This window comes from Sinocyclocheilus anshuiensis, unplaced genomic scaffold (assembly GCF_001515605.1).
Source record: "Sinocyclocheilus anshuiensis isolate Anshui unplaced genomic scaffold, SAMN03320099.WGS_v1.1 scaffold2, whole genome shotgun sequence".
In the NCBI taxonomy this organism is placed as follows: Eukaryota; Metazoa; Chordata; class Actinopteri; order Cypriniformes; family Cyprinidae; genus Sinocyclocheilus; species Sinocyclocheilus anshuiensis.
The window spans coordinates 887,808-902,733 of NW_015542337.1; the positions used below are offsets into that span (position 1 = coordinate 887,808).

At 37.1% G+C, this 14,926-nt stretch overlaps 1 protein-coding gene across 1 annotated transcript in view; it reads left to right on the forward strand.

The window, feature by feature from the left end:
• Positions 1 to 895: 895 nt before the first annotated feature.
• LOC107691135 (pleckstrin homology domain-containing family A member 7-like) overlaps positions 896 to 14,926 on the forward strand; it is a 124,973-nt gene continuing 110,942 nt past the window's right edge. Inside the window, exons 1-3 of the mRNA XM_016489620.1 lie at positions 896 to 1,050; positions 1,151 to 1,227; positions 1,350 to 1,407. Coding sequence (XP_016345106.1) covers positions 968 to 1,050; positions 1,151 to 1,227; positions 1,350 to 1,407 — 218 coding nt within the window. The 5' untranslated portion in view covers positions 896 to 967. The remainder of the gene's footprint in view (positions 1,051 to 1,150; positions 1,228 to 1,349; positions 1,408 to 14,926) is intronic.

The following is a 14,926-nucleotide window of genomic DNA, read 5'->3' on the forward strand; positions in this document are numbered from 1 at the left end:
TATTTTTATAAGGAAAGTATATTTATAATGCAATGTTAATCGACATGGCCTTTATCACTGTATATAATACTATCATTCTGTAATATGAAACCACGTCTGGTCACAAAAAGAAGTATTTCAAACACTCAACTATGTTATTAAGTTAATTTGGAGAAAAAGCATGTCAATAAATTATATATTTGTTGGACAACAGTTTTGTAAACAGGCTCATACACATGCAAAACTGTATCGCACACGTGCTACTGTAGTACATTTATTCAGAACGATTTTTTGTGCACTGTACAGCCCTAATCAAACCAGTTACAGCTCGAGCAACTCATTTAGCGATATAGGCTACTCCTCCTCAATTTCACGTCCGCTTTCCGTGATGTCGCTCCGCACTGTCGCACACAGAAATATGTCAACAACTAGACTTTATCGTTATTATCGCAGGAAGACTCATTCTTATCGTGAGGATCATTTTTACCGGTATATCGCAAACGATAAGATATCGCCCATCCCTAATGGAAAATTTACAACTGAAGTAGTATGTCCACAGAAATAAGATTAAAAATAAATAAATAAATAAATAGACCTGGCAACCCAGAGGCTATTCTGCAACAAAGAACCACACAAATAACAGACAATCAAATCAATCAATCAATCAATCAATGCTTTGAAAAACATGCATAGGGAACATTCAGTTTAATGGAACACCAAGCACTACAGTGCAATATACATCCAGACAAAATTGTCTAAATCTGTTTTGCCTAAAAAATACATTATTATATATGATCTCAAGAGCGTGGGCAATGATTTCCCCTACGTTGCAGGACGAAAGTCTGTATTGTAAGGAATTTATATTTGTTGTCGGCCAACCAAAGTTAGCCCTCCCCTTTAATCGTTTGCCCGAGCGCTGATCGCTACAAGCCAAGGAGAGGAAAGCGAGGAGAGAATATGAGGTAGACAGGACTTTTACACGGGAATAATGGCGGCGCCGCTCCGGCGGGACACCTTACCTGAGAACTACTCTTATGGGGTGTGCAGGGACGGCAGGGTCTTTTTATTAGAGTGAGGATATATGCTTACTATTGAAAGAATTTCTTTCTCATACCGTTCGAGTGTTTCCCAGCCAGTTGCATCGCTAACAGGTGGTTTGTTTTCCTGCCAGCGATGAGACGAGAAGCACTTCTTGGCTTCATCCCTGCACTGGTGAACCTGTTAATTCTGGAAACATGATCCGATCCGGTAAGTGCATTTAGGCTTTCATTTCCATTTCAGTATTTAAGTGTTATTTCGTGTTGCATAGGCATAAAAGAATAATTGAATGCTAAAAGTTTCGCAAACGTTCTATTTTTCTTGCCTCCTAGATCTACCCACAGGTTGGGAGGAAGGGTTTATGAAGGAAGGAGCGAGTTTCTTTATTGAGTAAGTGGATGTGTTTATAGTAATTGCACCTTACTGCGGTCCTGTAGTGCGTCAGGTGGATGACAGGTCATAAGCGGGCTTAATATGGCTGTGCTAGTTGCCTGGCTCCTGATCAGCAAAAAATGAATATTGAGAATTGTGCACGAGGGGTATCAAAGGTAAGCTACAGTACACGCACAGTTATTGTCTTTGAAGACTGGCATTCAGGTACAAAGTCTACAGAACAGAACAGGTGTACACGCCCCTTTCAATTTACAGTTGATGTCTCATGTTGGCAGAGTCTCAAAACCGAGCTACTGTACCATAATTCCCTGAAATGCTGTTTAGATAAAGCTGAATGCTTTGCTTTATGCACACACAGTAAGTTTGAAATACTCGTTCCCTGTGCGCTGTATACATAAAAAATATCTTAAGTTTAAGATTTTTGTTATACTGTACATTCATTATGAATATGTAAGTTACTCAGTTTTGACCTTCTGCTCTTGCAAGTCTGAAGGCATTTGCAGCAATGGTGCACACTAGCAAGAATTCTGCATGAGGACGAAGATTTCCCCACACAGATTTTGCATCGGACTCAGTTGGTCTCTGAGTTTGGAAAGCTGCTTGGTTTGAAAGTGATTGTGTTTGTGAAATAAAAAAAAAAAAATTCTGTAGTGACTGGACCTTAAGAACCACTGATCTATAGTGTATCAGCAAATCTATTCAACTGCCGCAAACAAACACCTGCGTGGATTCCTATTGAAATGACATGATTTTGTCAGTGGAAATTCCCCTCCCCATTGTTCAACACAATTTTCAAACAGAGGGTAAGATAGTCTCTTCAGTATTTCTGCTATAATTATGTATTAGTTATTGCATTTTAATTGTATTAATTTATATTAAATACAAAATTTTAATGAGTTTAATTAGTAATAATATACATTTTATTAATAATAATATATTAAGTTTAATCATTTTAAAGGGGTCATATGATGCGATTTCAATTTTTCCTTTCTCTTTAAAAATTCGTCGATAGCTGGCCAATCACAGCACACCTCGCTTTTTCAGACCGATGAGCTTTGTAAAAATCGACGCGTTTCAGAAAGGCGGGGCATAGAGGAGAAACAATAATGTACAGTATGTGGAAAATAATGTGTTTTTTAAACCTTAAACCGCATAAACCCATTTCATTACACCAAATACACAAAATAATGTTATTTTTAGCAACATCATATGACCCCTTTAAGTCATCTTGCAGCCTTCTTGGAAGTTTGCTGAGGCCCTCTAGTCCAGTCCTGATTGAGAACCTCTGCTAAAGACTGACTTGGCCATAGCAGTGCATCTCGAAAAAATCCCCTGAAATTATAGTCTCTTTTTTTTGGTTTGCCTTGTTGTTCTGCTCCAAGATGTTTGTGTTGGTATCATCTCCTAGTCAGATCTGTGCGGTGTGTGTTTAATCTCATATCTGGCTTGTAGTGCTCCACATTTGAGTCTCAGTCTCTCCCAGTGATTTCTCATATCCTCAGAGTTGGCTCAGATTTTTAACTCGTGAAGTGCTGATTTGGGGATGAAATTGACATTAGACTCACTACAGATGGTTGATCAGCACAGATGCAAAGATGATGATCATATACTGTACTTGCGGTCAGAGCTGTGATCTTCAGTATGAAAGAGCAGAAGACACTCGGATAACACCTGCATGCCTATTTGCTGACAAATCCAAAATGCATCACATGACATTTACGCACCAGTCTGTTTGAGGATCTTGCATGGGTGGAGCCTGTTTGATTAAAGACAAACAGGATGCAGTTGTGGCTTCCTATAGCTCACCTGACTGAATCTGTATAGTGTGACATGAAATGTGATTAGGGAACAAAAAGCTGAATGAAACTAAGAGTTACAGGGATTTTGAGAAAATAATGCGAGCACCCATTATTAATATAATTTTTGTATCAATCAATATAATCTATATTGTCTAGGTTGTCTTTCAGTATATGTGATTAGTAGAAGCCGTAAGTGAAATGGGTGACTTCTCAGACTTCTAAAAAAGGCAAATCATGGGAACCCGTTTAGCAGGAGCTTCTCTAATTTTAACAGCCTAATTGTTTCATGTTTTAAGAAAAATGGTCTTTATGATTATGACTGCGCAGTGCGCACATAAAGCATGGCCAGACTTTATGATCAAAGCAGAATAGTGGGTAAAAATCGAAAGTTAATGATAGGGATCATTGATAACTAAGAAGGATTGTGTCCAAACAATACAGGATTACTACAGAAAAGCTCAGTATTCACCTTGAAGCTTGCACAAAAAACGACAACTGAGAACTTCACAAAGCCAATATCCACGAAGGGGCTGCAATTGAAAAATATGGTGTCGTGATCATAAAACCTGCACCAAGATAAACTTCATCTGCCCTGGCCAATACCTGACTTGAATATTATCAAACCACTGTGGGCAGTTTTAAAGAGATGAGTGAAAAGCCAGTTCTCTCCTCCAATATCTCTGAAGGAACTGGGAGGGTTTCTGATAGACAACATTCAGAAGTTGTATGAATCTATTCTAAGAAGGTTGGAAATGTATTAAAGGGTTAGTTGGTTGGTTAACAACAGATTCTAGTCCTTGCTTGAAGCTGGGCTCAGGCTGCTGCACTAGCAGATATTATTCTGTGTGAGTTACTGCCCTGAAACTCATAATAATTTAATCATACCAAATGCTTTCAAATGTTTCACCATTTGCCTTTAAAGGGTTAGTTCACCCAAAAATGAAAATTTGATGTTTATCTGCTTACCCCCAGGGCATCCAAGATGTAGGTGACTTTGTTTCTTCAGTAGAACACAAACAAAGATTTTTAACTCAAACAGTTGCAGTCATATAATGGAAGTGAATGGGAATCACGGCTTTGAGAGTCAAAAAAACATACACAAACAAAACCAAATTAATCCCTGCGGCTCGTGTGCAGCAGCCTGAGCCCAGCTTCAAGCAAGGACTAGAATCTGTTGTGGCAGTATTTCTTCATCCTTTTATACATTTTTTAACCTCTCATGGCCCCAACAGGAAATTAATCTAACAAATATTCCAGTGGTTGAATCAGGTTCATGGCAGAGAACTGAGACGTTGTGATCATATTTTCAAAAGCTATGACTAGCTATGCAGGCCACCAATGACATTCAGGCATCCAGAAATAGGAGTGCCCGATCATGCAACAACAAAACCCTATGCAATAAAGAGGAAATAAACTTGTGATCCTGTGGATCAAGTAAATAATTAACTTTAACGAGTTGCTGAAAGTGAGTTGTAATATTTGAGAGGGAAATGGGAATGTTGTCTTTACTCAGGGTTTGAGTGTCGATTATTGTTGTCCTGGCCTTTCCATTCCCTTCTCTAGGAAAGTAGAGGCTGAAGAATGATGACCAGTGATTGTTGGAGGTGGATATGATGGAGGATCCGATGTATTACCAATTAGCTTATAGCAGGAGTGTGTGGCTGAGAGATGGGCTGTGAAAAATGCTGCCAGCACTTGATGAAGCACATCTGACGCTTATTGTACCTTGTCACCGCTGCCATAAATCCAGTGTTGTAGCTTTCTTTGGGGGAATAGGAGTCCTAAATGTGTGTAAAGGTCTAGTTACAATGTGATACTGCATATATATATATATATATATATATATATATATATGCAGTATGTATATGTATATGTATATATATATATATATATATGTATATGTAAATATACAGTAAGTGAAATCATTTAAAAATATGGGGTTAAGTTTTTTTATGATTTTGAAAGAATTTTCTTATGCTCACCAAAGCTGCATTTATTAAATCAAAACATCTAGTAAAAACAGTAATACTGTGAAATAATATTACTATTTAAAAACCATTTAAACCATGGCAATAGAATCATGATTGGCTAGTAAATTTGTTTAAAGTTTACTCACCAAATCAGCTTGTCTTTGTAAAGTACATTCATGTTATATGACTCGAAAGTACACTTTTATAACATCAATCAATTAAGCATTTTCAAATAAATAAATAAATGAATATTACTGACCCTAAACTTTTAAACCTTAGTGTACTTTCTCTCCCTGCATCTGCCATCTTGCATTTATATTTTTTCTGATAGTCTGATACAGTGCATTATGGGATTGTATTCAGTTAAAAAACACCTTCTTGCTACTACATGAACCTTTGCAGTGAAACTGCTTCCTTGCATTATATTGATTTTTTTCAACTTGGTGTTGGTTTACGCTGATCTGTTTTATCAGGTAGTATGTAAAACAAGATTTTTTTTTTTTCTGATGATCATTATCAGCACTGCTTTCTTTTCTCCATGCAAAAATGATTAGGATTGGTCCTCATTGTTTTATCAGTTAGGTGAGATGCAATAAAGCAATAATTGATTAAAGCCAACTGTCTTGCATCAAACAACATTTTCACTTTTAGTTTGGACAGATCAATTACTGATAAGGTCACTGTAATTTTGTCCAAAAACTACACATTTCATGACCAACCACAGTTCATTTTAGGGGCAGGAAATTGAGCGCAGTTTTGCAAACAAGTGCAGATGCGCTAAAGGAACTTTTTGCTACTAGGTTTCTCAAACAAAGCTCTTAAAAAATCTTCAATGCTATGAACAGAAGCACTTATTGTAGCCTTTTGGTAAACACCTGTTCATAGTGATGCCCAGCCCAGGGTGCAATACACATAATTTGGACTGTAGTTACCCTAACAGTCAGCAGGGGGTGTGTATGGGAATCTGACTGTAGAAGAACACAATGTATTCTCAATGAGTCATGTTTTTGGTTTTCAACAGGTCTCGATAATGGTAATGTTATGGATATTAAAGACCTTTTCAGTTGTACAAATGTATAAGAGTATCCCATGAGTGTAGTACATGCTTACCACAAATACACGGTTTATTTAAATTTTTTTCTGAACTGTATGTGGTTGAATTCAAGCTCCATTGCAACTAAATGATTAATCATGCACAGCCTAGACCCTTAGGATATGAAACAAGGATGTTTCTCTGGCCTAAAGGGGGCGTGAGTCAAGAGGCTCAGTGTGGTTCATATTAATGAATCTCTTTATGATAAAGATGAGTGAGCTTTCCTGAGCTATTACATATTAATGTGCCTCCAGGCTGTGAGAGTGGGAGAAATCCACTGAGCACATTGTCTTTGCAACTTGATTCTCAGATCCTGTCTTTACTGTTACACTTGACTTACATCTCCAGCACCAGGGAGTGTGAGAGTTACGGTTGGTTTTTATTATTCTGAGGTAGAGTTTAAGTCTGTGTGGGCATAGTGTTTTTTAAACACTTGTTGTGTGACCTTAATGAAGATAATTTTTAGATTGCAAGCAGTGAAATTATGGATTTTGAGAGGTAATAAGTATGAGGAACATGTTCATTATTCAACATACTGTACTCAGTGGTTTTGAAGACAATTAGACATTTCAGACAATTCAGTTATTTATTATATTTTAATTTATTTATATATTCAGTTTATTTCCAGTTAAGGAAATAATTTATTTATTCCTTATTAATAATTAATTTATTTATATATTCAGTTAAGTCTTTCAGAAAGCAAATAGTATGTCTACTTGTAGTTCCCATACCGACAGAAATACTGAGGATTAATGCAAGTAAATAAATGTTCTTTGGTAAATATACATTTTCTCAGTGTGCAAACAAAATATAGGCTTTCTGATCCCAAGACTATCTATACTACCATTTAAATTTTTAAAAGGAATTAATACTTTTTATTAAGTAAAATTAATTATTCATTTTTACTAAAGATTTCGGTCCCAACATATACAGTATTAGGTGGCCTTAACTACTATGTCATCAAAAAATATGTACAATGTACTTATTGTGTTCATATTGTATTGCAAAACACTTTTTGCTGCTATTGAGGTGGGATACGGGTAAGGTTATAGGGACAGGTTTGGTGGTATGGGTTGGTTTAAGGGTGGGTTAAGGTGCAAGGGATGGAGCAACAGTGTAATTCTAAATGTAATTACAGAAATTAATTACAGATGTAATTACATGCAGGTGTTTTAAAAATATAATTACAATGTAAAAACATGTACAGTGGGTAAATAAGTATTGAACACGTCACCATTTTTCTCAGTAAATATATTTCTAAAGGTGCTGTTGATATGAAATTTTCACCAGACAACCTAAGTAATCCATACATACAAAGAAAACAAAACAAATATGTTCAGAAATTAAGTTCTGTGTAATAAAGTGGAATGACCCAGGGGAAAAGTATTGAACACATGAAGAAAGGGAGGTGCAAAAAGGCACGGAAAGCCAAGACACCAGCTGAAACTATCAGTAATTAGAAAGCAATCCTGCCCCTAGTCAGTGGAAATGAATATTAGCTGGTTTAGTCCCAACTGATAGCCTATAAAAAGGTGTCTCATTACCTACGTGTCACACAAGAAACATTTCATGATGTGTCTCTCTCTCAAGACCTTCACAACCTTATTGTTGCAAAACATACTGATGGCATTGGTTACAGAGGGATTTCTATACTTCTGAATGTTCCAATGAGCACTGTTGGGGCCATAATCTGGAATTGGAAAGAACATAATTTCACCATAAACCGGCCATGACCAGGTGCTAACAAGGGTGAACATTTCAGCAAGACAATTATACCAAACACACAGCCAAGGAAACTCATTTGGTTTCAGAAAAAGAAAATAAAGCTGCTAGAATGGCCCAGCCAATCACCTGACTTGAATCCAATAGAAAATCTATGGAAAGAACTACAGATCAGAGTTCATAGAAGAGGCCCACAGAACCTTTAAGATTTGACGACGTTTGTGTGGAAAAATGGGCCAAAATCACACCTGAGCAATGCATACGACTAGTTTCTCCATACAGGAGGCGTCTTGAAGCTGTCGTTAACGACAAAGGCTTTTGTACAAAGTAATAAATACATTTCCGTAAGCGTGTTCAATACTTTTTCCCTGGGTCATTCTATTTTATTACACAGAACTTAATTTCTGAATTTATTTGTTTTGTTTTCTTTGTATGTATGGATTACTTGGGTTGTTACCGACATCTGGTGAAAATTTCATGTCAACAGCACCTTTAGAAATATATTTACTGAGACAAATGGTGACGTGTTCAATACTTATTTTACCCGCTGTATGTACACAATAAGTGTATTGTATCAAATGATTAATTTAAATGTAAGTACATAGTAGTTAAGGCCACCTGATATAAAGTGGGACCAATATTTAAATTAAAAATAAAAACTGTTCTTTTGAACTTTATTTTTTAAAGAATCCTTAAAAACGTATCACGGTTGTCACTAAAATATTAAGCAGCACACCATTCCCAACATTGGGGACCAATATTTAAATTAAAAATAAAAACTGTTCTTTTGAACTTTATTTTTTAAAGAATCCTTAAAAACGTATCACGGTTGTCACTAAAATATTAAGCAGCACACCATTCCCAACATTGATAATAAGAAGACATGTTTCTTATTGGAAACACTTCTGAAGGATCCTGTATAGCTGCTGAAAATGTAGCTTTGCCATTTATATTCATCAGGCATCTGAACTTTAGTCTGCAGGGGAAAAGTGGGAATCTGAGTAAAAAAACTCAAACATATTTGATTACATATTGATGATGCTCATGCATTAATTTATGATTATAACATAAGTATTTATATTCATTACATATTTGAAAAGTAGATATTAGTTCAAATTTATTAGGGTCACACTTTATTTTAAGGTGCATTTCTTGCTATTAACAAACCATTAATTATGACTTTTGCCTCAATAAACCTTTTGCTGCTCATTAATAGTTAGTAAGGTAGTTGTTAAATTTAGGTAATAGGTAGGATTAGGGATGTAGAATATGATCATGCAGAATATGTGCTTTGTAAGTACTAATAAACAGTCAATATGCTAGTAATATGCATGCTATAAGCAACTAGTTAATAGTGAGAATTGGTCCATACTAATGTGTGTACCTTTATAAACACTTTAGACTGCAGATAACAATGCTGGACATCCCAAAAAATAAAAATAAAAAATCACTTCCACACCACAAAAAGATAGTATCGCAGAGAAATCTTTTTTCTCAGGCAGAGAAAGAACTCTACTCGGCTAAATATGTATCATGAGCTTGTTTGTGATTGAAGATACTGTCAGAATTGCCCCTGATTGCAATGTCTGATTGCAATGTAATTTATTTGCTGCTATCATAGCTGTGCAAGGCAGGTCAATTAAAATGGCCCACAAAAAGAAAGAGAGAGGGTCTGATTAGAAGATTTTTTTTCATCTTTTCAACCTTGTCCCATATCTGATGCTGGTAGAGGGCACTCCACCTCCATCTAGCAGGTCACCTTCTCTGGATTATCAGACTCACAAACTGCACCACAGGATGCTGCTCTCTTTTACATGAATTCTCTGTCTTCCAGACCACAGATGGTGATTTATGAATTGAAAACCTTCACAAAATGCTCTCTTTTGGCAGTGCATTATTTTTTTCCTTTTTTTTGAGGAAAAAAAAATCTAAATCAAACAATTCCTTTTGATCTCTTTTCAAGGTCAGAGTAAATGTGATATACCACTTGTTAGGCACTTGAGTTTGATGTTTATCTTTGTCTCACAGCATGCATGCATTCATATGGAACAGTGTTCTCTGTCATATCTGCTTGTGATGGATATCAGTGGCTGTGGGCTGTGCGGTGGGGTCTGCAGGACAGAGCACTAGCCGGAGGTGGCGGGACAAAGGAGAAATTGAGAGGCAGATGAGGCTATAGATAAAGGCATGCTTTGTGAAAACAGGAGGCGTTGGCTTCCTGAACCCCCAGTGCCCTCACTGCAAACATTAGCATTGGCATCTTAGTGCAGCATCAGATCGCATGTCCTGTCCTGGCAGACTTAGACAGGTAGAGACAGGAGATAGCACGGACAGAGACGGGGTCGGGAATGGGGAACTGCTGTGGTTGTGAAGGGGACTCAGGTCATGAGACGGTGCTGGTCAGACAGAAGTTTGCATGGCCGAAGACGGACAGGGTCATCTTGGGAATAGACAGGTACTTGATTGCAAAACTGTTCTGATCTGTTAAGGAGATGAGGTGCTGCTTGGCACTCATGTTTATCATTTAAAGCTATAGTATTGCATGTACAAAAAATTGAAGCACAACCAACACTGTTCTTGCAGTGTCTACTGTGTGCTAGTGAAGTGAACCAGTTGCTGGACTGCAGCCTGCTGATTCTGTTTACAGTTATTTTTTAGGGAGGCAAACAGGATTGGACAACGTCCAATAAATGCTATTAAGAGAGATGACTGGTCACAGGTGCACGCAGATAGATGTCTCGTTTTGTTTGGATATTACAGATGAATACCATTGTTGAATGCAATGTTATTTGAGAAAAAATCAGCATGCAAAAATTAGATTGTAAAATGGTTATTACAGTTCCAAAATTTCAGTAGTTGTAGTAGGCCTAGTAGTAGTAGTAAAATATACAATGTAAAATAATGTAAAAATTTGAATAACTAAAGAATCATTAAGAATTAAAAAAAGAAAAAATGCAATGTATAGTATAATCATTCTAGTAAAGAAAATGCAATCAATAGAATAAATATATAAATAATATTAAAAATATAAAAATAATAAAAAACAGTATTAATGCAGCATTAATGCTCTGGCTTTCTTGTTTACTGATCATCTTCAAGCCCTTTTTTCCATCCGAGATACTAATTTAAGTCGTTAATAAGGACAGAATGAGGTCTGCTGGTTCTTGGTGTTTGCGGTGATGTAACACCACACATGATTCCAGTGGAAATCTGTCATGTTTAGTTACAGGTTTTTTTGGATTATGTTCACATTTGCTTTGAGAAAGCAGGGTTGTGTAAAGCGTAGAAATACTGCACATTAATATTGCCATGGGATGTATTATCTGCGCATGAACAGGGAGGTTTTGTATGAAGACCAAACTACTGGAAGAATATCCAACCTAAAATGGGGTCTGTTTTTTCTGCATTTTGAATTATTCATAATGATTTCTGTTTGAAGTCTCTTTGATAGTGCCCAGGCTGTTTCGTAGTTTCTGAATCATTAAATCCTGCCTTGGTGGGTAGTACTGTTGTACTGATCCAGATAATAGGGCAAAGTATTGAAACTACAGCAAAATACTGGATTTAAAAACTCACATCATCATCGTCAGCAGGAGCAGAAGAAAGCAGGTGGTGTCAGAGGTTTGCGGTATCCATATTTTCTATTAGTTGCAATGTCAAAATCAGGGTCACTTGACAGTTTAATAATTTTCCTTGAAAATTAACATTCGGGTCTGTCTAATAAATGTTATTGTTACATATTTGTAGACTCTTGATAGGTTTTGTTTAAGGGCCTCTGTCAAGGTCCATGTATGGCAGTTGTAAGAGATGTTGTGAATTGTTATAGAGTGCAAGGCTGTTAAATTAAATTCGATCTGTTTCCACCGCAGACAAAGCTCTCTGAAACCATGAAAAGGTAAATTAAAGGGCTTTCAATGTTTATGTGATCGAAGCTCTGAAAACACCACTTAGTTTGTTTGCATAGATCATGCCCATAAATTAAAGTCACTTCCCGGGGCTCAATGCTGGGATTTTTTCTACTCACCCAGTCTGGCAAGTGCTAAATTTTTTTTCTTGCCCTGCAAAATTTCAACTGACCCCTCAATCAATCAATCAATCAATCAATTAATCAATCAATCAATCAATGATGCATTTATATAGCTCTTTATTGTGTATTGTTGTACACCCAAAGCACTTTACAATCATGTGGGGGGGGGGGTCTCTCCTACCACCAGTGTGCAGCATCCACTTGGATGATGCGACGGCAGCCACAGGACAACGGCGCCAGTGCGCTCACCACACACTAGCTACAGGTGGAGAGGAGAGAGAGTCATAGAGCCAATCAAGTGGTTGGGGATTATTAGGAGGCCATGATAGACAAAGGCCAGGGGGGCAATTTGGCCAGGACACCGGGGATACACCCCTACTCTTTACGAGAAGTGCCATGGGATTTTTAATGACCACAGAGAGTCAGGACCTCGGTTTAACGTCTCATCCGAAAGACGGTGCTTTTTGACAGTATAGTGTCCCTGTCACTATACTGGGGCATTAGGACCCACACAGATAACAGGGTGAGCACCCCCTGATGGCCTCACTAACACCTCTTCCAACAGCAACCTAGTTTTCCCAGGAGGTCTCCCATCCAGGTACTGACCAGGCTCAACCCTGCTTAGCAACCAGTCTTGGGCTGCAGGGTGATATGGCTGTCAATCAATCAATCAATCAATCAATCAATCATTTTTATTGTTAAAATAGTTATTTCATTGCTTTTGACCCATCTAACTTCTAAAAATAAGCTTATGACACCAAAATTATAGATACCAGTAAAGTTTCAAAATTCTTGTTACCTCAATTCTTGATACCACAGAAAAACCTATTAGCCTAACTAATGTAAAGTTATTGAAGACAAGTGAACAGTCAGTAATAAAATAAGAACAAATAAACCAAATTCTAAGCAATATCATTTATAAATACAACCGAATAAAGATACAAATAAGATGCAATAGTTTTTAGGTACAGTAGGTCTAACAGTGGCATTCAGGTACAGAAATTCAATAATTCAGTAGTCTTCGCTGTATGAATTAAATATGTATTAATCCTTGTTAAAGCTACAAAAGTTATTCAGTCAAGAGCAGTGAGTGATTTTCTCGTGTCTTTTATTGTTCGATTAACATAAATGACAGAGAGAGCAGCAGGTGTTGTATATTAGGCTGCAGTCACTTTAAGACCTAATGCACAAATTCAATATAATGATAAACATCTGATTTCTCTCTCATCTGTTTACATCAACTCCAATTCTGTCGACTGTCCAGAGTGTCTTTCATGCTAGCCCTGAGCTATCGAGCAGTCCTTTTTGTTGAGCCCTGCTTCCAATAAATTGGTTTGAAAGGTTGTTTACTCTCATTTGCTTAGGAATCAAATAGGAATCAGGGCCCGTATTTATCAAGCCTCTGAGAATTTCTCTCAAGAATGCTGCTAAGAATTGACTTAAGTGTAAAAAAATTCTTGGCTCAAAGCTGCGCTTAAAAGTTAGTTATCAAGCATCCCATTCGTAATTTAAGCAAAGTGTAGGACTAAATCTTAAGTGTCAGTCTTAGAGTTGATTCACGACACTTTGCTGTGCCACAAACGGGATTTTGAATGACGAAATACGCATGGACCAATCACTGAATAGATTTCCTTATTTAAGAATATTCTCAGATAAATTCACATTGAATGGTTAAATTCCTAATAGGAGTTTACATTCAACACACATTTGACAAAGAATTTTCAAGAGAATACATTATGGTAAGGAAACAAATCGTCATCACAACCTTAATTTTGGGTTGTGCCAGTAGACGATAGTATCATGTATCGACGATAGTCAGAGATATTGCCTGTTGCTGATTTCTTTGACAACAGCAAGACGATTATTATTATTATTATCCATCAAAAATATAGGTGCCTATCTTTAGTGATGCAGCGCGGAGAGCCACTTCAGAAACTGGTGAGTAGCCGTGATCAGCTCCGGGGGCCATGTCGGAGCCGTAACACACCGCAGATGTGTGCAGTGTAAATAAGGGGTAAGTGATTTATTCATGATACAGTGTAGGTAGCTTCACTGATTATAACGGGAGTGTTTTTAAAGAGCATGTAATACTCGCGCTAGGCTGAAGTCAGTTATGATGTTCTTTGGTAATGTAAATATTCTTTGCTCGTTTCTGTTTGAATAACTGAGGAAATGTAACTGTTTTATTAACTGCTCGTCTGCTCATCGTCAAACATTTCAAAAACATTCTTCCTCTCCTGAAAGATTTGTGCACGTCTTTGTCTCCTCAGTGCCATCACAAGCCCCTACTGGCAACTCCTAACCACTTGAGAGACCTCTCGAGCTGTCTTAAATAACTGCGAGAGTAAGAGTGTTTCTTAGCTTTAAGAAATTTGATAACTTGCTTTTATACTTAAGTTTGATTAAATTTTATGAATTCTTAGCACTTAAGACTAAAATGGCACTTTAAGATGCTTGATAAATATGGGCCCAGATGTCTGTTTTCTTTCCAAAGTGTGACCTGCAGAAATTTGGCCTGTTTACATCAAACACTAAAAGAAAATCTTCCCCACAGACACCTTTCAAAGGGAGAGATTATCCCAATTTCAGCTTTTCAGTGAAGTCCATGGCCTGTGAAATGAGGATTTGTCCGCTCTGTGAAAACTTTGATTTAAGTGCATCCATATTTAGCTTAAAATTAAACCTTTGATGTTTTGACAGGACTTCAAGTCTTTTATTTAACTAGGTCAGTGAGTGTTTGTTAAAGGAGGTAATGGAAGTTAATAGAGCTTTAATGAAAGAAGATGATTGACTGGTTCATGGCGCATTTTCGTGGCCATTGTGAAAAACTTTGACTCAGTTGCATACACACACACACACACACACACACACACACACACCCACACACACACACACACACACACAC